Source organism: Phocoena sinus, chromosome 11, assembly GCF_008692025.1.
Source record: "Phocoena sinus isolate mPhoSin1 chromosome 11, mPhoSin1.pri, whole genome shotgun sequence".
NCBI classification, from domain to species: Eukaryota; Metazoa; Chordata; class Mammalia; order Artiodactyla; family Phocoenidae; genus Phocoena; species Phocoena sinus.
In genome coordinates, this window is record NC_045773.1 from 66,443,301 (window position 1) to 66,459,082 (window position 15,782).

The 15,782-nt window shown below is 46.5% G+C and overlaps 1 protein-coding gene across 3 annotated transcripts in view; it reads left to right on the forward strand.

Annotated features, from left to right (window-relative positions):
- Positions 1–239: 239 nt before the first annotated feature.
- The window catches only part of RAB44 (RAB44, member RAS oncogene family), a 35,218-nt gene continuing 19,675 nt past the window's right edge, over positions 240–15,782 (forward strand). The window contains exons 1-4 of one of the 3 annotated variants that reach the window (XM_032648633.1): positions 269–351; positions 822–975; positions 7,249–7,466; positions 14,962–15,073. In XM_032648633.1, the coding sequence (XP_032504524.1) occupies positions 7,260–7,466; positions 14,962–15,073 (319 nt within the window). In that variant the 5' untranslated portion in view covers positions 269–351; positions 822–975; positions 7,249–7,259. Of the gene's footprint in view, positions 396–821; positions 976–7,248; positions 7,467–14,961; positions 15,074–15,782 lie in introns of all 3 variants that reach the window. The other 2 variants (XM_032648632.1, XM_032648634.1) reach the window with 2 other exon arrangements.

Below are 15,782 nucleotides of genomic sequence, written 5' to 3' on the forward strand. Positions count from 1 at the left end.
TAGAGACTTGGGTCCAAGTTCTGTCTTTGCCACTGAGAACTGGATGACCTTACCCTGAAGAGCTTCTGTGGCCTCCCCACCAGCTCCAGCTTTCTTCAGTTCTAAGATTGTAGGGCTAGGGCTCCTTGGGAGTACCAGGCAAGATGGTGAAAGTGTAACCAGTGGTCACTTTGACAGGAAGTCCCATAGATTAACACAGGAGGTTGGCTCCCCGGGGAACGGAAAGAGTGATTAAGCAAGACACAAGACTGTTAACAGTTCCAGAGCTCGTGGGCTCCTGGGGGCAGTGGTTGCCTCATTACCGGGTCCAGGAGGCACGGAGCTGCATGCACGATTGGGAGCCTCTGAGAGGTGGGAGCTACCCTGGAGTTGCAATGCTTCTTTTCTTTGGCGGGGTGAGGATTGGGGAGGGAACTGTGGTCCCCACCCAGCTCCTGGAACGAGGTGCAAAGGGCTAAGCCCTTTTCTCATGAATTTGGACCTCTCTGCATCTAGCGGAAGGCACTTGGGCAGGAGACTTGGATAGATTACCTACCTTTAAATGGCCATGTGACCCTGGGCAAGTCACCTGGCTTCTCAGAGCCTCGGTTTCTCTATCAGGTTAGTGGGGGGAAGGGAGAGGATAAATATACTAGGAGGTCTCTGAGACCCACTGACATGGACAATTTGGGTTCTGTGACTATCACTATTACTTATAGCTATTGTAGTAGTTGGAGTGAAGAGCTGACCCAGTTCCTCAGCCCTTTGGAGAGAGAATGATGGAACTGGGAGAGGCCCTAAGGCAATCAGAGATGCTGTGATTCTGTCCCTCTCCCCTACAGCATCCTTCTTACAAGACTCTCCACTTCCTGAAGGAAAGTCTGTGGTGCCTGCTTGCTGAACCGAATCCTACAGTGGGGAGCTGATTTCTGGGATGTCTGGGAGCAGGATTCATTTGCCCTCAAGTCTGGCCTCAAACTTTATATGATTTCTTGGGTGAGGAAGTGGGGAGAGGTAGTAGTGCTGGGGGTGCGTGTATGTATGTGTGCTCCTGGCCAGGATGAGGTTTCCCACTGTTACAAGTATGAGGTAATGATGATCAATAAGGGGAATGTGGGGACTTCCCTGGCGGTCCAGTGATTAGGACTCTGCGCTTCTGCTGCTGGGAGTCTGGGTTCGATCCCTGGTTGGGAAACTAAGATCCCACAAGACACAGCACTTGGCCAAAAAAATAATAATAATAAGGGGAATATGGCAGAGGAGGGGTCTCTGAAGGAGGGCTGCCCCTGCTGGCTGACTCTGAGGGTGTTGTTCTGAGTGACTCTGAGAGGGCAGGGACCTTCGTAGACGCCAGCAGCCGTGAGGGGTGTCCTGTCTGACTGTGAGAGTTGACCGTGAGGGAGGGGTGTGTGTGTGTGTGTGTGTGTGCACATATATGTGTACACACACATGTACACACGTGAGGACTGACTGAAGGACGTCCCCATTGTCTCTGAGTGGCCATACCTGGCCATGATGGAGGCATAGACTGTTTTTAGGTGCACGTTGCAAAGCCGTGAGGGGGCAGTCCACTGTCCCTGACTGATGGTGACAGGTGTGTTGAGACAGAACTGGCAGTAGGTCACCTGCTGCCTTTCTGACCTAGACCTCCTGACAGGCAAGGAGGGGGCCACCAGGTACCCTCTAGGGAGAGAAGGATTGACAGACTCAGAGGGCTGATGCTGAGGCCTTTGGCATAGTGGGGACTGGTGAGGTGTCCAGGAAGCGCTGCTTTCTTACAAAGTGCCAGGGGACTGACGGAAATAGGGTGCAGCTCGACTAGGAACTCCCGGACAGCGATGTCAAGAGCATCCCATGTCCTGCGATGTGGTCGCAGGGAATCTATTTCGGGATTCTAACTCCCTTCACTTGTGGAAGCCTGACAGACTCAGTGATGTGACACCCACATCACAGTAGACTCTTCCCCCAGCACTTCAGTTCTAGAAGCTTCCGCACTGGGAATCTTATCTTGCTGCCTCATGTGTGTGTTATCTCATGTGTATGTTATCTTTGTCAACAGAAGTACTCGTGGAACTTGAGTTCCCAAGTCTCATGACCCGAGCAAAGCCTGCCCATTCTGCCCTGTTCCAAAGCCCTGTCCCATCATGGCTTCTCTGTCAGGTGTCTGTGATCCACAGAGGGGCCTCCTGTCCGCCGAGGAGGTACCTCTCCAAGAAGTGGTCTTGGAGCAAGTCTGTCCCGTGACAAACCAGGAGAGTGGATCTGGTGTCAGATTTGCTTCTGACATCATGGCTTGGGCAGGTCTCTGCCTTTCGGAGCCTACCTCCCTGAGTTTCCTCATCTGCTGAGTGGGGATAAATCATATCTGTACAGCACCCAACTTTTATGAGACTCAGATGGAATTTCACCCTCATCCATGTTGTCACCACAATTGTCATGGCTAACTTAACCCAGTGGTTGCTGTTTTCGGGGCATAGCTGTGAGTGCTTTACATGGATTATATATTCAACAAATATTTGCTAAGCGCCAACTGTATGCGAGGCACTGTTCTAGGCCTTTGGGATAGAGCAGTGAATGAAAGAGTAAATTCCTTACTCACATGAGGCTTCTGTTTCAGTAAGAAGAGACGCAAATTTTACCAAATAAATGAATAAAAATACTCTATTCTGGGAAGGGGACAAGCGCTAAGAGAAAATAAGGCCAGGGAACTTCCCTGGTGGTCCAGTGGTTAAGAATTTGTGTTTCCACTGCAGGGGGAATGGGTTCAATCCTTGGTCGGGGAACTAAGATCCCCAATCAAAAATAAATAAGTAAATTAATTTAAAATAAAAAGAAAGTAAGTGAAGCCAGAAGGGAGGTGGGCTCTGCTGGGAAAGGGAAGGGGTGTTTCTACTTCAATTGTCTCCTCTCATCTTCACAACAACCCTGTGTGGTAGGTATTAGTCTCATGTTCCAGTGAGGAGACTGAGGCACAGGGATGTTATGTGACTTGCCCAAGGTCACACAGCCAGTGAGCGGCAGGGCTCAGGAGACAGAGTCTGTCTGACTCTAAAGCAATGGGACTAGAAGTCACTGCCTCTCTTGGCCACTTTTTCCACATTTATGGGTCAAGAGGGTGGGTTGGACTCTCTTCTGGTACTGACACTCAGTGAGTGATTCTTTGATTACAATACACAAGACCCAAGGCTGAGCCCACTGGAGGGTCATGGGGTCATGGACGGAGGGAAATCCCCTCTTAGGGGGATGGTGAGTGAGGATGGATATTGACCTCTGGGTGTGGACAGATGCACCCCAAGGAGGGGTGTGTATCTCATCATTGTTTCCAGGGGCAACATTGAGGGTGATGGGGGAGTGGGAGATACTAGCGGAAGGACAGTTAGATTTGTGGAGGAAATTCTCTATTCTAACCCCTGGAATCTCATTCTTGGCTTCACCCCCGACCGGTGTTTTGTTTTTGCTTTTGTTTTTTTGGCCAAACCGTGGCTTGTGGGATTTCAGTTCCCCGACCAGGGATTGAACCTGGGCCCCGGCAGTGAGAGCATGAAGTCCTAACTACTGGACCGCCACGGAATTCCTATCTCTCCTGCCTTTTATTAAGAAATCTTTCAAATCTACAAAGGAGTTGAGCAAATAGTTCAATGAATTCTATTGGACAGATGGCTTACAATTTGCCCCATTTACTCTCCCCCTCCCACCCACACTTACTTCCTGTTCATTTGCTTATGTATTTACTCAGAACCATTTGAAAGTGAAATGCAGACATTATACACTTCAGCATGGATCCCGTAAAGACAAAGAGATTCTTATACATGATCACAACACTTGTACCACACCTAAGAAATTCCACATTGCTCAGTGAATATCATCTAATATGAAGTCCATATTCAAATTTCCCCATTTGCCCCCAAAATGTCCCTTATTCCTACTGTGTTTTTGTTTTTTTTAAATATTTATTTATTTATTTATTTTTGGCTGCATTGGATCTTCGTTGCTGTGCGCGGGCTTTCTCTAGTTGCGGCGAGTGGGGGCTATTCTTTCGTTCCAGTGCGCAGGCTTCTCATTGTGGTGGCTTCTCTTGTTGCAGAGCATGGGCTCTAGGCGTGCGGGCTTTAGTAGTTGTGGCATGTGGGCTCAGTAGTTGTGCCTCACGGGCTCTAGAGCACGGGCTCAGTAGTTGTGGCGCACGGGCTCAGTTGCTCCGCAGCATGTGGGATCTTCCCAGACCACGGCTCAAACCCATGTCCCCTGCATTGGCAGGTGGATTCCCAACCACTGCGCCACCCGGGAAGCCCCCTACTGTTTTGTTTTTTGAAGGGAAATCCAATTAACGATTGCATACTATATTCAGGTGCCATTTATCTTTATTCTCTTGAATATAGAACAGTCCCCCTGCTTTATTTTTTCTTTTACGACACTAATCTTTTTTTGAGTCTACTCAGTTATCTAGTAGAACAACCCACATTCTGAAGGACAGTGTGTGTCAGCGGAGGAAACAGTGAGTAACTGAGGGTCCAGCACTTGCCCAGAGCAAGGCTGGGTATTATGAGGCGATCCAGGGTTAAAACTGATCTCTCCTGCCCTGGAACTCACTGTTAACTTATGTCACCTCCCCCAGGAAGTCCTCCCTGATAGGCACTGGCGAGTTGTTCCTTTTGCAGTGCTCTCACAGCACTTGGCATACAGGGCTACTGTCCCTTCCACACTGTGCTGTAATTAATTTTGTGTCTTCTCCTGCATGAGGCTATGTGAGTGCCTCTAGGGGAGACCAGGAGTTAGTCCACTCCTATAACTACAGGGCCAGGGGCTCCACTTGGGTATGTAGGTTGTGTCCTGTACAAGGGTGCCTGACCAAGGGGGTGAGTGGGGACTGGAATCCAGCCCACAGTCCACTTGCCAACCCGTGGGCCCTGGCACTGGGCTGCATCTGCCCAGAGGAAGGGGCACTTTTCCTAATTTGCCTAATGGAGCCTCACACATCACAGCAGGCTCGTTTTCCACTGTGCTGGCATTCGGTCGGTGCTCAGTGAACAGCTGTTGCTTAAATGCATGCTAGATCTGGGGAAGGCTTTGGGCAGAAGAGATGTTCTGGTAACTGTTCTTTGGGGGAAAAACCCCCTGATTTGTAGCATTTGCTGATTCCCATGGTGTAAATACTCCCACAGTGGCTGATTGCAGGCCGCTGAGTTGGGAAGAGAGGTACACAATTGGCTCTTGCAAACCTCTAATATGTGGCTCCAGCACACCACTGTGGTTTTACATCTATAATCTTAAAACTGCATCTGAAGCAGACTTTGAAGGCCCCAAGAGAGAGACAGAAAGAGATATGGAGAGAAACAGGTAGAGAGAAAAAGCAGAAAGGGAAGAGAAAGAGGCAATAACTGATAAGGAGTCAGAGACTCTACTTCGCTTTAAAGTTTGGGGCCTCCCCAGGGGTGAGGAATTGCTTCATTGAGGTTCTATGCAAGCTGTGTGAAGGAACTTGCCCAAGGGGAGGCTAGACCAGTGGCTCCAGACCCCTGCAATGAGCCCACTATCCCTGAGGCAGAGTCCACGATCCCTCCACTCAGCCTGTCTGTGACCTTTGACCCCAACGGGAAAAGTCCAGGGTGGGTGTAGTGCTCTTGCTTCATCAGTCCCTTCACACATGCTGTTCGCTGCTTCTAAATCTTACCCGCTTCCTTTAGAGCTTGGCTCAAGTCTCAGCACCTGCAGGAAGCTGCCTATGTGCACATCAAACCCTTCCCACCCTATACAGTTTTACGTGCCCCAGACTTATTCTCACCTCCCCCTCGCCACCCCCCACTAGGACCAGACTCTACTCCTTCCAGACTCCAGCCTCCTTCTCTCTTACCTTGAGGTCCCACCTGGACAAATCCTTATCCATCAAAATCCTTATCAATTGACTGACCTCGAGTGACAGATGAAAGTAGCCCAATTAATGAATTTGACAACCCTTACTTGAGCACCTACTATGTACTAGGGAGCTGGGAGCAGTGTGGACCGAGGCACAGAATAATATTCCTATAGGGGGAGCCCAGAACATCATGGGGTCACAGCTAAAGGGGCATGAACCCTGCTTAAAGCATGGAGGAGCTTCAAGGAGGAGGTTAGACTCTAAGGTGAAGGGGGAAGAGGTATCAGCTAGGCAAGGGGATGAGAGAATCAGGGAGGTTTGGGGCAAAGGGAGCAAGTGTGGGAGGGAATCTGGCATTCCAGGAATGGCGAGTGGTTCAGAAAGGATGACATGGACCATGATGGGACGCAGAGGTGAGGGGGTGAAGGATGTGCATGTCTTGAAAGGCCATAAAAGCCATGTGGGGGAGCTACGGATTCCCTGGTGCATATGTGGAAGGAGTAGAGAAATGTTGTTAAGGAGGAAAAAGAGGTTGGAGGCCAGGTGAGGCTGAGAGAGGGAGGAAGGGAGGATGGAGAGAGCCCCTGCTGGAAGCTGTGATGTGAGGAGATAAGCTGGTAGAGCAGCAAGTTGCTTCTTTCTGGTCCTTCAGACAGTGAGATCCTGGACCATCCTGTGTAACCACCCCCAAGTAAGGCAATAGAACCTATGATGGCCGGAGAAGACTTTTTTTTTTGGGTCGTGTTGGGTCTTCGTTGCTGCCATGGGCTTTCTCTAGTTGCCGCAAGCGGGGGCTACTCTTCGTTGCGGTGCGCGGGCTTCTCACTGCGCTGGCTTCTCTTGTTGCGGAGCACGGGCTCTAGGCGCGCAGGCTTTAGTAGTTGCAGCATGTGGGCTCAGTAGTTACGGCATGCAGGCCCTAGAGCGTGCAGGCTTCAGTAGTTGTGGTGTGTGGGCTGGGTAGTTGTGGTTCGTGGGCTCTAGACTGGAGGCTCAGTAGCTGTGGCACACTGGCTTAGTTGCTCCACGGCATCTGGGATCTTCCAGGACCAGGGATCAAACCTATGTCCCTTGCATTGGCAGTTGGATTCTTAACCACTACGCCACCCGGGAAGTCCCAGAGAAGAATTTTGACAGTTGAATAGAGAATTGAAGGAGATGAGGGCATGTGGATACCTCAGGGAAGAGCATTCCAGGCGAGGGAACAGAAAGGGCAAAGGCCCTGAGCGGGATGTGTGGGAGGCCGTCAGCTGGGGGTGGGTGATGAGTCAGAGAGGCCAGCGCAGGTCAGATCAGGCAGGGCTTCATCAGCCACCGTGGATTTTCTCCAGGGGTGATGGGGAGTCATGGGAGAGTTCTGAGCAGGGAGTGACTGTGTTCAGCAGCCCAGTGTCCCCTCACCTCTCTGTCCCCAGGCCAAAGCACCATGGAGAGTGGACAGAGAGTGCCCCGAAAGAGCCGGAAGCTAGGCTCCAGCCGCCGGCGGCAGATGCGAGAGCCAGCTGATGGCCAGGATGTCTCTGTGGCCCCCGAGCCAGAGTCCTGGTCCTCCCAGTCAGCTGCAGAACTGCAGGGCTTCTTCCAGGACTGTGGTGCCAAGGAGAGGGGCTTTGTCACTCGAGAGGATCTGGCGGTGAGTCCAAGGCCCCATCCCCCTGAATCCCTTTTCCACAGCCTTCTGAGACTCCCCATCCCAGGAAAGCAGAGCTTGCCTGCTGTTTTCGCTTTCTCTCATCTCAAATTTGCTCTTAGGAAAGGCTAGGAACTTGTTCATACTAATGTGTAAATGATTGATACGGCCTTTTGTGTTACCCTCTTCCAGAAATACTTGCATATTAACAAAGGAAAGGTTTTAGGCCAAAGAAGTAACTTGCGAATGGTATAATTTTTTTTTTTTACATCTTTATTGGAGTATAATTGCTTTACAATGGTGTGTTAGTTTCTGCTTTATAACAAAGTGAATCAGTTATACATATACATATGTTCCCATATCTCTTCCCTCTTGCGTCTCCCTCCCTCCCACCCTCTCTATCCCACCCCTCCAGGCGGTCACAAAGCACCGAGCTGATCTCCCTGTGCTATGCGGCTGCTTCCCACTAGCTATCTACCTTACGTTTGGTAGTGTATATATGTCCATGCCTCTCTCTCGCTTTGTCACAGCTTACCCTTCCCCCTCCCCATATCCTCAAGTCCATTCTCTAGTAGGTCTGTGTCTTTATTCCTGTCTTACCCCTAGGTTCTTCATGACATTTTTTTTTTTTCTTAAATTGCAAATGGTATGGTTTTAGGCCCACTGAGCAGGGAAGTTTATCTTGGGGAGCAGTCAGGGCCCTGGAAATCAAACAATGTCAATGACTGCAAACTTCAATGAAACAGAAGACCAGCCAAGGTTGTACATGCCAAGAAGTAATCTTAGGCTGTGAGCTAGACCAAGATTGGCTGGATTTTTTTTTTTTTTTTGGTTTCTCTTCATTTTCTACAAAGGGTCCTATGTGGGCTGCTGGAGTCTCACTGGACCTGTTGTCTCCTCCTGATACTGCTCTATGCTCCAGACTTTGTTCTTCCCCCATCAAAACTGACCCTTCCTATATTCCACCCTCAGGCCCACAAAAAAATACAAATGGCTGATGTTAAAATATAATTTTCAAAATAGTTAAAAAAAAAAGACTTTTGAGTAAATATAAAATCAATACTTATCAAAGATCTATCTAATTCATTATTATTATCAATCAGTGAGGGAACCAGTAAGATGTTAGGACAGGTTCAAGGACCATTTGAGAAGCTGGAATATTTATAGGCAATTTGACAGAAGATTGTTAGGATAAGTTTGCTGAGTTCAGTTTTAAAAATGGCTAATATCCAACAGGCCATAAATCTTTGGGGTTATCTGTACTACTAGGCAAAAATTATTTTCACCTCTCCTGGACAAAATCTACAAGTTAACAAGTAACTTCGATAAGTCTGGGACTTCTAATGAAAGGTAAACAATGAGATGAACTAAGTGCATTCCTCTCGTCTAGACAACACTTGGGTAGTCTTTACCCCCATATGGTATTGAAAGGATGTGCTGTCTACCTTTTTGCCTTATTTCCAAGTTTTAGATAATTTCCTGTGATCATAAATAATCTCCAAAGTTTTTTATTTTTGACATAAAACAGTCTGATCTCAGTTGGTTTGACTCGATCATTTCCTTAGATGCAGTGAGGGAGCAAATAAAGCATGTGGACCTCCTTGACTGGGCTCTGCAAATCTAGAGTTTTGAAGTATTGAGCCATTTTAGCTTCTGTCCAGAAGTTTTCATATGGAATCTTAAGTTGGACTTTTAAAACCTCTGTTATTCGCTCTTCTACCTAGAGTGACCATCTGTCCCAGTTTGCCTGGGCTGGAGGGGTACCTGGGATGTGGGACTTTCAGTGTTGAAACTGGGAAAGTCTTGGGCAAACTGGAACAAGTTGGCCTCCCTACTAATATAGAAACCAAGCATAAGACTTTCTCTAGCATCTTTCACCTGCAGCACCTATAAATGTGAGGGACTTCCTCCCTTCTTGAGGTTCCCAATTTTTCTAAAGTCCCTCTCCTGCCCAGAAGTAACCTTCCTTATCACTTGTTTCCAGGCCAGCTTCCTGAGAGAGCTTTGCAGGCATTGCTTCGACAAGTGCACCTTACAGTGGACTTGTCACAATCGATTAAATGAGAATCATCTTTTAATACAACATCCAGTTACACAACTGATCTATTCAACTATATCCCAGTAAAAAGGAGGACAGATTCTTATTGAAACTGTGTAAATAACTGTATTGCCAGAGAAAGGAAAGAGATTCAGGAAAAGTATTGAAGTATTGGTTTCTGAATCAGGAGGGGGTCAGTGAGATTCAGATACCATTTAAAATGTTAAATTTCAGTTTATGAAAGCATAATTTCCTAAACTGAAGGTTAGAGACAACTCAAGAAGACAGAGAGAAGATTTCCTCATACATCCATAAAAATAAAACAATAGAAAAATAATATCAACTATATTCCCAGCAAATAACCACAACTCGATTTCCTTTAACGATTCATTCAGTTCCATGTAATTAATTCTTCATCTACTGGATCTTGAGTGAGCTGGCTGCTTCTGGACTGAAAAGAGTCCTAGAAATTGTGATCCACTGGCTCAGTCTGAAGGTCGGCTAATGCCAGCTTGGAATCCTGTACCCAAGTAAAGCATCAATAGTTCGTAGAACCTGGTACAGTCCTTTTCCACAAGACTTTGAGTGTGTGCTTTGTGGAAGACACAAACTACCCTGCAGCTTGTAACCAGGCCTTCAGGTAAGGGTAGGAAAGCAGAAATGTGTTTAGTAATGAGACTGAAGGCCTGTAGTTATTACAGTAACTAATAATATCAGAATGGAAGAGAGTAAAATGCTGTATTGGGATATGGCATATAACTATTTCATAAGAGTTTGATTAGTGTTTCCCCTGAAGATAAGAACATATTTTGCATAGTAAAGACATTGAGAAATCTCTAGGGCCTTCCCCTAAAGCATGCAGTTTCTGAAATATTTATATTAAGAGTGTTTTACCTATGTAAACTTAGCCTAGGAAAGGCTGAATATCTTTTCTGATCTGACAGTTCTTCCCAGGATGCTCTTATAATAGTGTTGAGGTACTTAATAAATAAAGAGAAAGATAACCTGACATTTTAATTTTATTTTTTTCTAAACTTAGGATCTGATGTTGGGAAGGCAAAACCAAAAGAGCCATCACAGAAGATAGGGCACTAGATTAAGATAGAATCATGGGATCCTGGGCTTCCCTGGTGGCGCAGTGGTTGAGAGCCCACCTGCCGATGCAGGGGACACGGGTTCATGCCCCGGTCCGCGAAGATCCCACATGCCACGAAGCAGTTGGGCCCGTGAGCCATGACCGCTGAGCCTGCGTGTCAGGAGAGGCCACAACAGTGAGAGGCCCGCAGAATCATGGGATCCTGGGCAATAGTACTTGGTTTCCTATTTAATCAAAGTGACAATAAAATAAAACATTTTGAAATAAACATAGAAGGCAACACTATTGCAAGGATATTTAGCTCTTTTATAGGGGAAGTGGCTCTGCTTTTTGTTTTAAAGAAAATTAGAACACGATAAAGCCAAAATAAAGCAGAGAAAATTATTCTGCTGAGACATGGAATCAGTTTTCCGGGCAACTTACACAGAAGATTAATAGTAACCCCTTTTTAACCCTTGCCTAGAGCTCTAAGACCAGTTTATCATTTTAATAGAGATGGAGCCAAATTCTAGTTTTGCATTAATATAACATGTGGCAGTAAAACTTTCACAAGATTGATTGATTTTTTTTTAACAAATTTATTTATTTGGCTGTGTTGGGTCTTCGCTGCTGCACACAGGCTTTCTCTAGTTGCGGTGCGCAGGGGCTACTCTTCGTTGCGGTGCATGGGCTTCTTATTGCTGTGGCTTCTCTTGCTGCGGAGCATGGGCTTTAGGCACGCAAGCTTCAGTAGTTGCAGCTGGCAGGCTCAGTAGTTGTGGCTCGCGGGTTCTAGAGCACAGGCTCAGTAGTTGTAATGCACGGGCTTAGTTGCTCCACGGCATGTGGGATCTTCCTGGACTAGGGATCGAATCCTGCATTGGCAGGCATATTCTTAACCACTGCGCTACCAGATTCACATTTTTATAATCTTAAACATCATGTAAAGATAATGTCGGCTTATTTGATAAGTGAAACAAAATGAGACGTGTAGGAAATTCAGATTAACTAGTTTCTTCACGAAAAACAAATCCAGATCTTATGAAAAATAGAATATATACTTGTATTATATTTACTATAAGATGGAGAAAACACAGATAGCTATTATATTTGTCTTTTGTAAACCAAAATTATTAAACCAATTTAAGTAATTAATCTTTTAAATAAATTTATTTTATTTATTTATTTTTGGCTGCGTTGGGTCTTCATTGCTGTGCACAGACTTTCTCTAGTTGTGGCGAGCAAAGTCTACTCTTCGTTGCGGTGCGCGGACTTCTCATTGCGGTGGCTTCTCTTGTGGAGCACGGGCTCTAGGCACCCGGGCTTCTGTAGTTGTGGCACACGGGCTCAGTTGTTGTGGCTCGTGGGCTCTAGAGCACAGGCTCAGTAGTTGTGGCGCATGGGCTTAGTTGCTCCGTGGCATGTGGGATCTTCCGGACCAGGGCTCGAACCCATGTCTCCTGCATTGGCAGGTAGATTCTTAACCACTGCACCACCAGGGAAGTCCTAAACCAATTCAATTTAATTTAATTTGTCAAAGATTCACCTTAATTATCTGAACCTGGCTCCTTAAAAGTTTTCTGAGTTAGCAATTTCTTGTAAGAGGAATCTTTTATTAAGTCCAGCACATTGAAAGCATTAGAAGTTCAGTTTCTTTTTTTTTTTTTTTCCTGTGACTTTGGGGGCCATTAGATTTATATAAACATTTATTTGTCTCTACTAACCAATCCACACAAAACCCCTGTGAGAGATGTAGTACTCTAAGTCATTAATACCCAGATACAGAAAAATATTCACACTCACAATGAGAGTTAAGGGCCGTTCTGAATTACAGACATGTAGACACACAGACAGGGCTTCTTTTCTCCAACCCTAGCCACAGGTCAAAAGTAAACACAGAAACAAAAGCTCTCCAGTTCAGATTTCAAAGAGCTGTTCTCCTCCCCAGTGGGCTCAAAATTCTTAACCGATTTGAGGTCACACCTAGAAAAACAAACACACCACCACCAACAACAAAGGATTAGCAAACCAGATTTTCTGTTGTCTCTCAACCAACAGACACTAGGTCTCCTTCATGTATCCCGTGGAGATCTCCAAATGGTCAGTCCATAAAACGGAATTCCCCATCATGGCTACCACCAAAACCAGAAGCAGAAAATCAGTAAAAACAAAAACGTAAAAACTGGAGAAACAGAGTCAGCAAACTTAGAGTTCTGTCACACTTGAGATTCCCTTCAAGAGCCAATGAAAAAAGTTCCTGGGTTCCCAGAGTCCATCTGGGGCTCTTTTTCCAGCAATGCAGTTTACTGGGTTCTGACAGCTGAGTCCACTGGGGCATCTCCATGAACCTCCAAAACTGTCAAAGTAGAATTTCCAAAAAGGTAAAATCATGACCCTTGGACAAAAATAAAATGAGTCTATACCAGAGGTTTTATTTAACTCATTTATTAATGAGAAATATTATGAATGGTTGAAAGAGCATTTTAAAAGCTGGACAATTTAACAAAGAAATGTTAGAATCGGATTGCTGAGATAGATTTTTTTTAAGTTGGTTAATGTACAACAGGCCATAAATCTTTGGGGTTATCTGTTCTGTCAGACAAAAGTTATTTACATCTCTCCTGGACAAAATCTACAAGTTAACGTGTGACTTCATTTAGTCTGGGACCCCTAATCAGTACCATGTGTTGAATTAAGTACATTCACAGAATCTAGAAGATGCTTGGGTGGCCTTGGTCCCCCTGTAGAATACTGAAAAGATGTGCTGTCCACTTTTTGTACTTATTTTCAAGTTTTAGATAATTTTCTGTTCAGTATTCATTGCATTTTATTTATAGAAGTGAAAACAGAGCCAAAAAATGTCCAATAGGGGAAAAGTTAACTACTTTTGGAACACCCATTCAAGAGTATGAAGGAGCAATTTCAATGAGAGTTACGGATATGAAGAAATTATGGATAAGAAAAAGGTTCAGCATTATATACATCATAATATGATTGCAGCTATGTAAAATATACGCATCTGGGAAAGGTGGGATGGAATTATTTTCATATGAGGAAAGGAGGACACCTTTATTTCTTGCTTCTTCCACCCTGTTGTCTGGAATAGAGATTTTTGAGTTCCGGAGGCTTCTTGCACCTTCATGTAGAGGGTGGCACTGAGGGACAGTTAAGCCTCGAGCTTGAAGTCTGAGGCCCTGCAGACATAGTGGAGCTGCCACAGCAGCCCTGGCCCGAATACTTCAGATTACTTATCTCAGCTTTTATTATTTAAGCCTCAGCTATTTGAGTTTTTCTGTTATCATTTGTTAGTTTGTTTTTGCTGAATGCATCTGAGCCTAATCCTAACCCATATGCAATAAAAAAAATAATCTAGGATTCATTCTGTATTTAACATGAACAAGCAATTCCGAGTTGTTTTTTTAAAATAAATTTATTTATTTATTTATTTTATTCTTGGCTGCATTGGGTCTTGCTGTGTGTGGGCATTCTCTAGTTGCAGCGAGCGGGGGCTACTCTTCATTGTGGTGCGTGGGCTTCTCATTGCGGTGGCTTCTCTTGTTGTGGAGCACGGGCTCTAGGCGCATGGGCTTCAGTAGTTGTGGTACGTGGGCTCAGTAGTTGTGGCTCATGGGCTTAGTTGTTCCGCGGCATGTGGGATCCTCCTGGACCAGGGCTCAAACCTGTGTCCCCTGCACTGGCAGGCGGATTCCTAACCACTGTACCACCAGGGAAGTCCTCCAAGTTCTAATTAAAATTTTAAACTAGATATTAATATTTTAATGCAGAACATAGTCTGTTATACTGCATCACTGAATAGTTTTAGATAATTTTTTTTTGTGTGTGGTACGTGGGCCTCTCACTGTTGTGGCCTCTCCCGTTGCGGAGCACAGGCTCCGGACGCGCAGGCTCAGCGGTCATGGCTCACGGGCCCAGCCGCTCTGCGGCATGTGGGATCTTCCCAGACAAGGGCACGAACCCGTGTCCCCTGCATCGGCAGGCGGACTCTCAACCACTGCGCCACCAGGGAAGCCCAGTTTTAGATAATTTTTGAAGACTGATAAACACATTCTGGGGAAATTTGGCTACTGTCCTTTATTAGAGTCCTAAAGGGATGAGACTCAGGTAGGTTTGAGAACAGGTAGGTTTTGATGTTGGATGGAGGAAGGGAAAAGGTGTGGATGAAGTTCAAGGCACTGCTGAGAGGGCGGCCTTGGATAGGGTCCAAGAGCCTCAAGGGTCTGCCTTGAGGTCAGGTTGGCGGTGGGACTCCAAAACTGGGGAGAGGGGAGGTGGAGATGGCTACAGACAAACACACTCTTCTTTTCTGAGGGTGGCCCAGAGCCCTCCCCAGTGGGAACAGTGCCCAACTTACCTCTTCCTTGCAGGTGGCCAAGTTCAGCTTCCTGGGCAGCAAGGAGGAGCCAGGGATGATCTTTGACTGGGTGGATGTGGAGCGGAAGGGACGCCTCTCCCTTGAAGAATTCAGCTCTGGGCTCAGTATGTCTGTCCTGGGAGGGCCTCTGGGGAGTGTGCCCAGCATGAGGCGAGGCTGGGCAGACAGGAAAGACCCCAGGACTCCCTACCAATCACAGGACCTTCATAACATGCCCAAGGGCAGTTCTGGGCATGGATGATGATACAGATTTCTGTGGAGATGAGAACACTTAGCCTGAGTGGGAAGGCAGTTGGTTCAACGCAGAGCTGAGCCTGAAGACTCTAGCCCAGGAGACTTGACTTCCTTTCCACCAGAGAGAGCAGTTCATTAGCTGGCAGCTCCCCTGAGCATCCCCCTCCTCCAGAGAGGCCTCCAGGCTTGCTTTCTAATACTTCCCTTGTCATCTCCCCAGTAAATCTTTCCCTTGAGCAAGAAGTTAAGCGCCACCTGTTCTTGAGACCACAGGCCTTGTTTATGCCTGAAGAAGGTCACATTCTAGCTTTGGTTAAAGGAAATCAAGGCCCCAGAGAGCAGCAGAGGGTGATGTTTAGTGGGTGGGGGCTTCCCTGGCCCTTCCTTAGCCCTCACTGGCCAAGGTTACTCCAACACCGGCTTCTCAAGACATGCCCAGAAAGACCTAACGACACCAAAGCCGGAGACGCACAGTGTTCCTGCTGAGCTTGATGGGGGAAGACCTTCTGGCCCAGGGAATGGAAGGAGTGGTGTCCTTGCAGAGACCCTGAAAAGCACTGTTCAGCTTTTAAAGTCTGC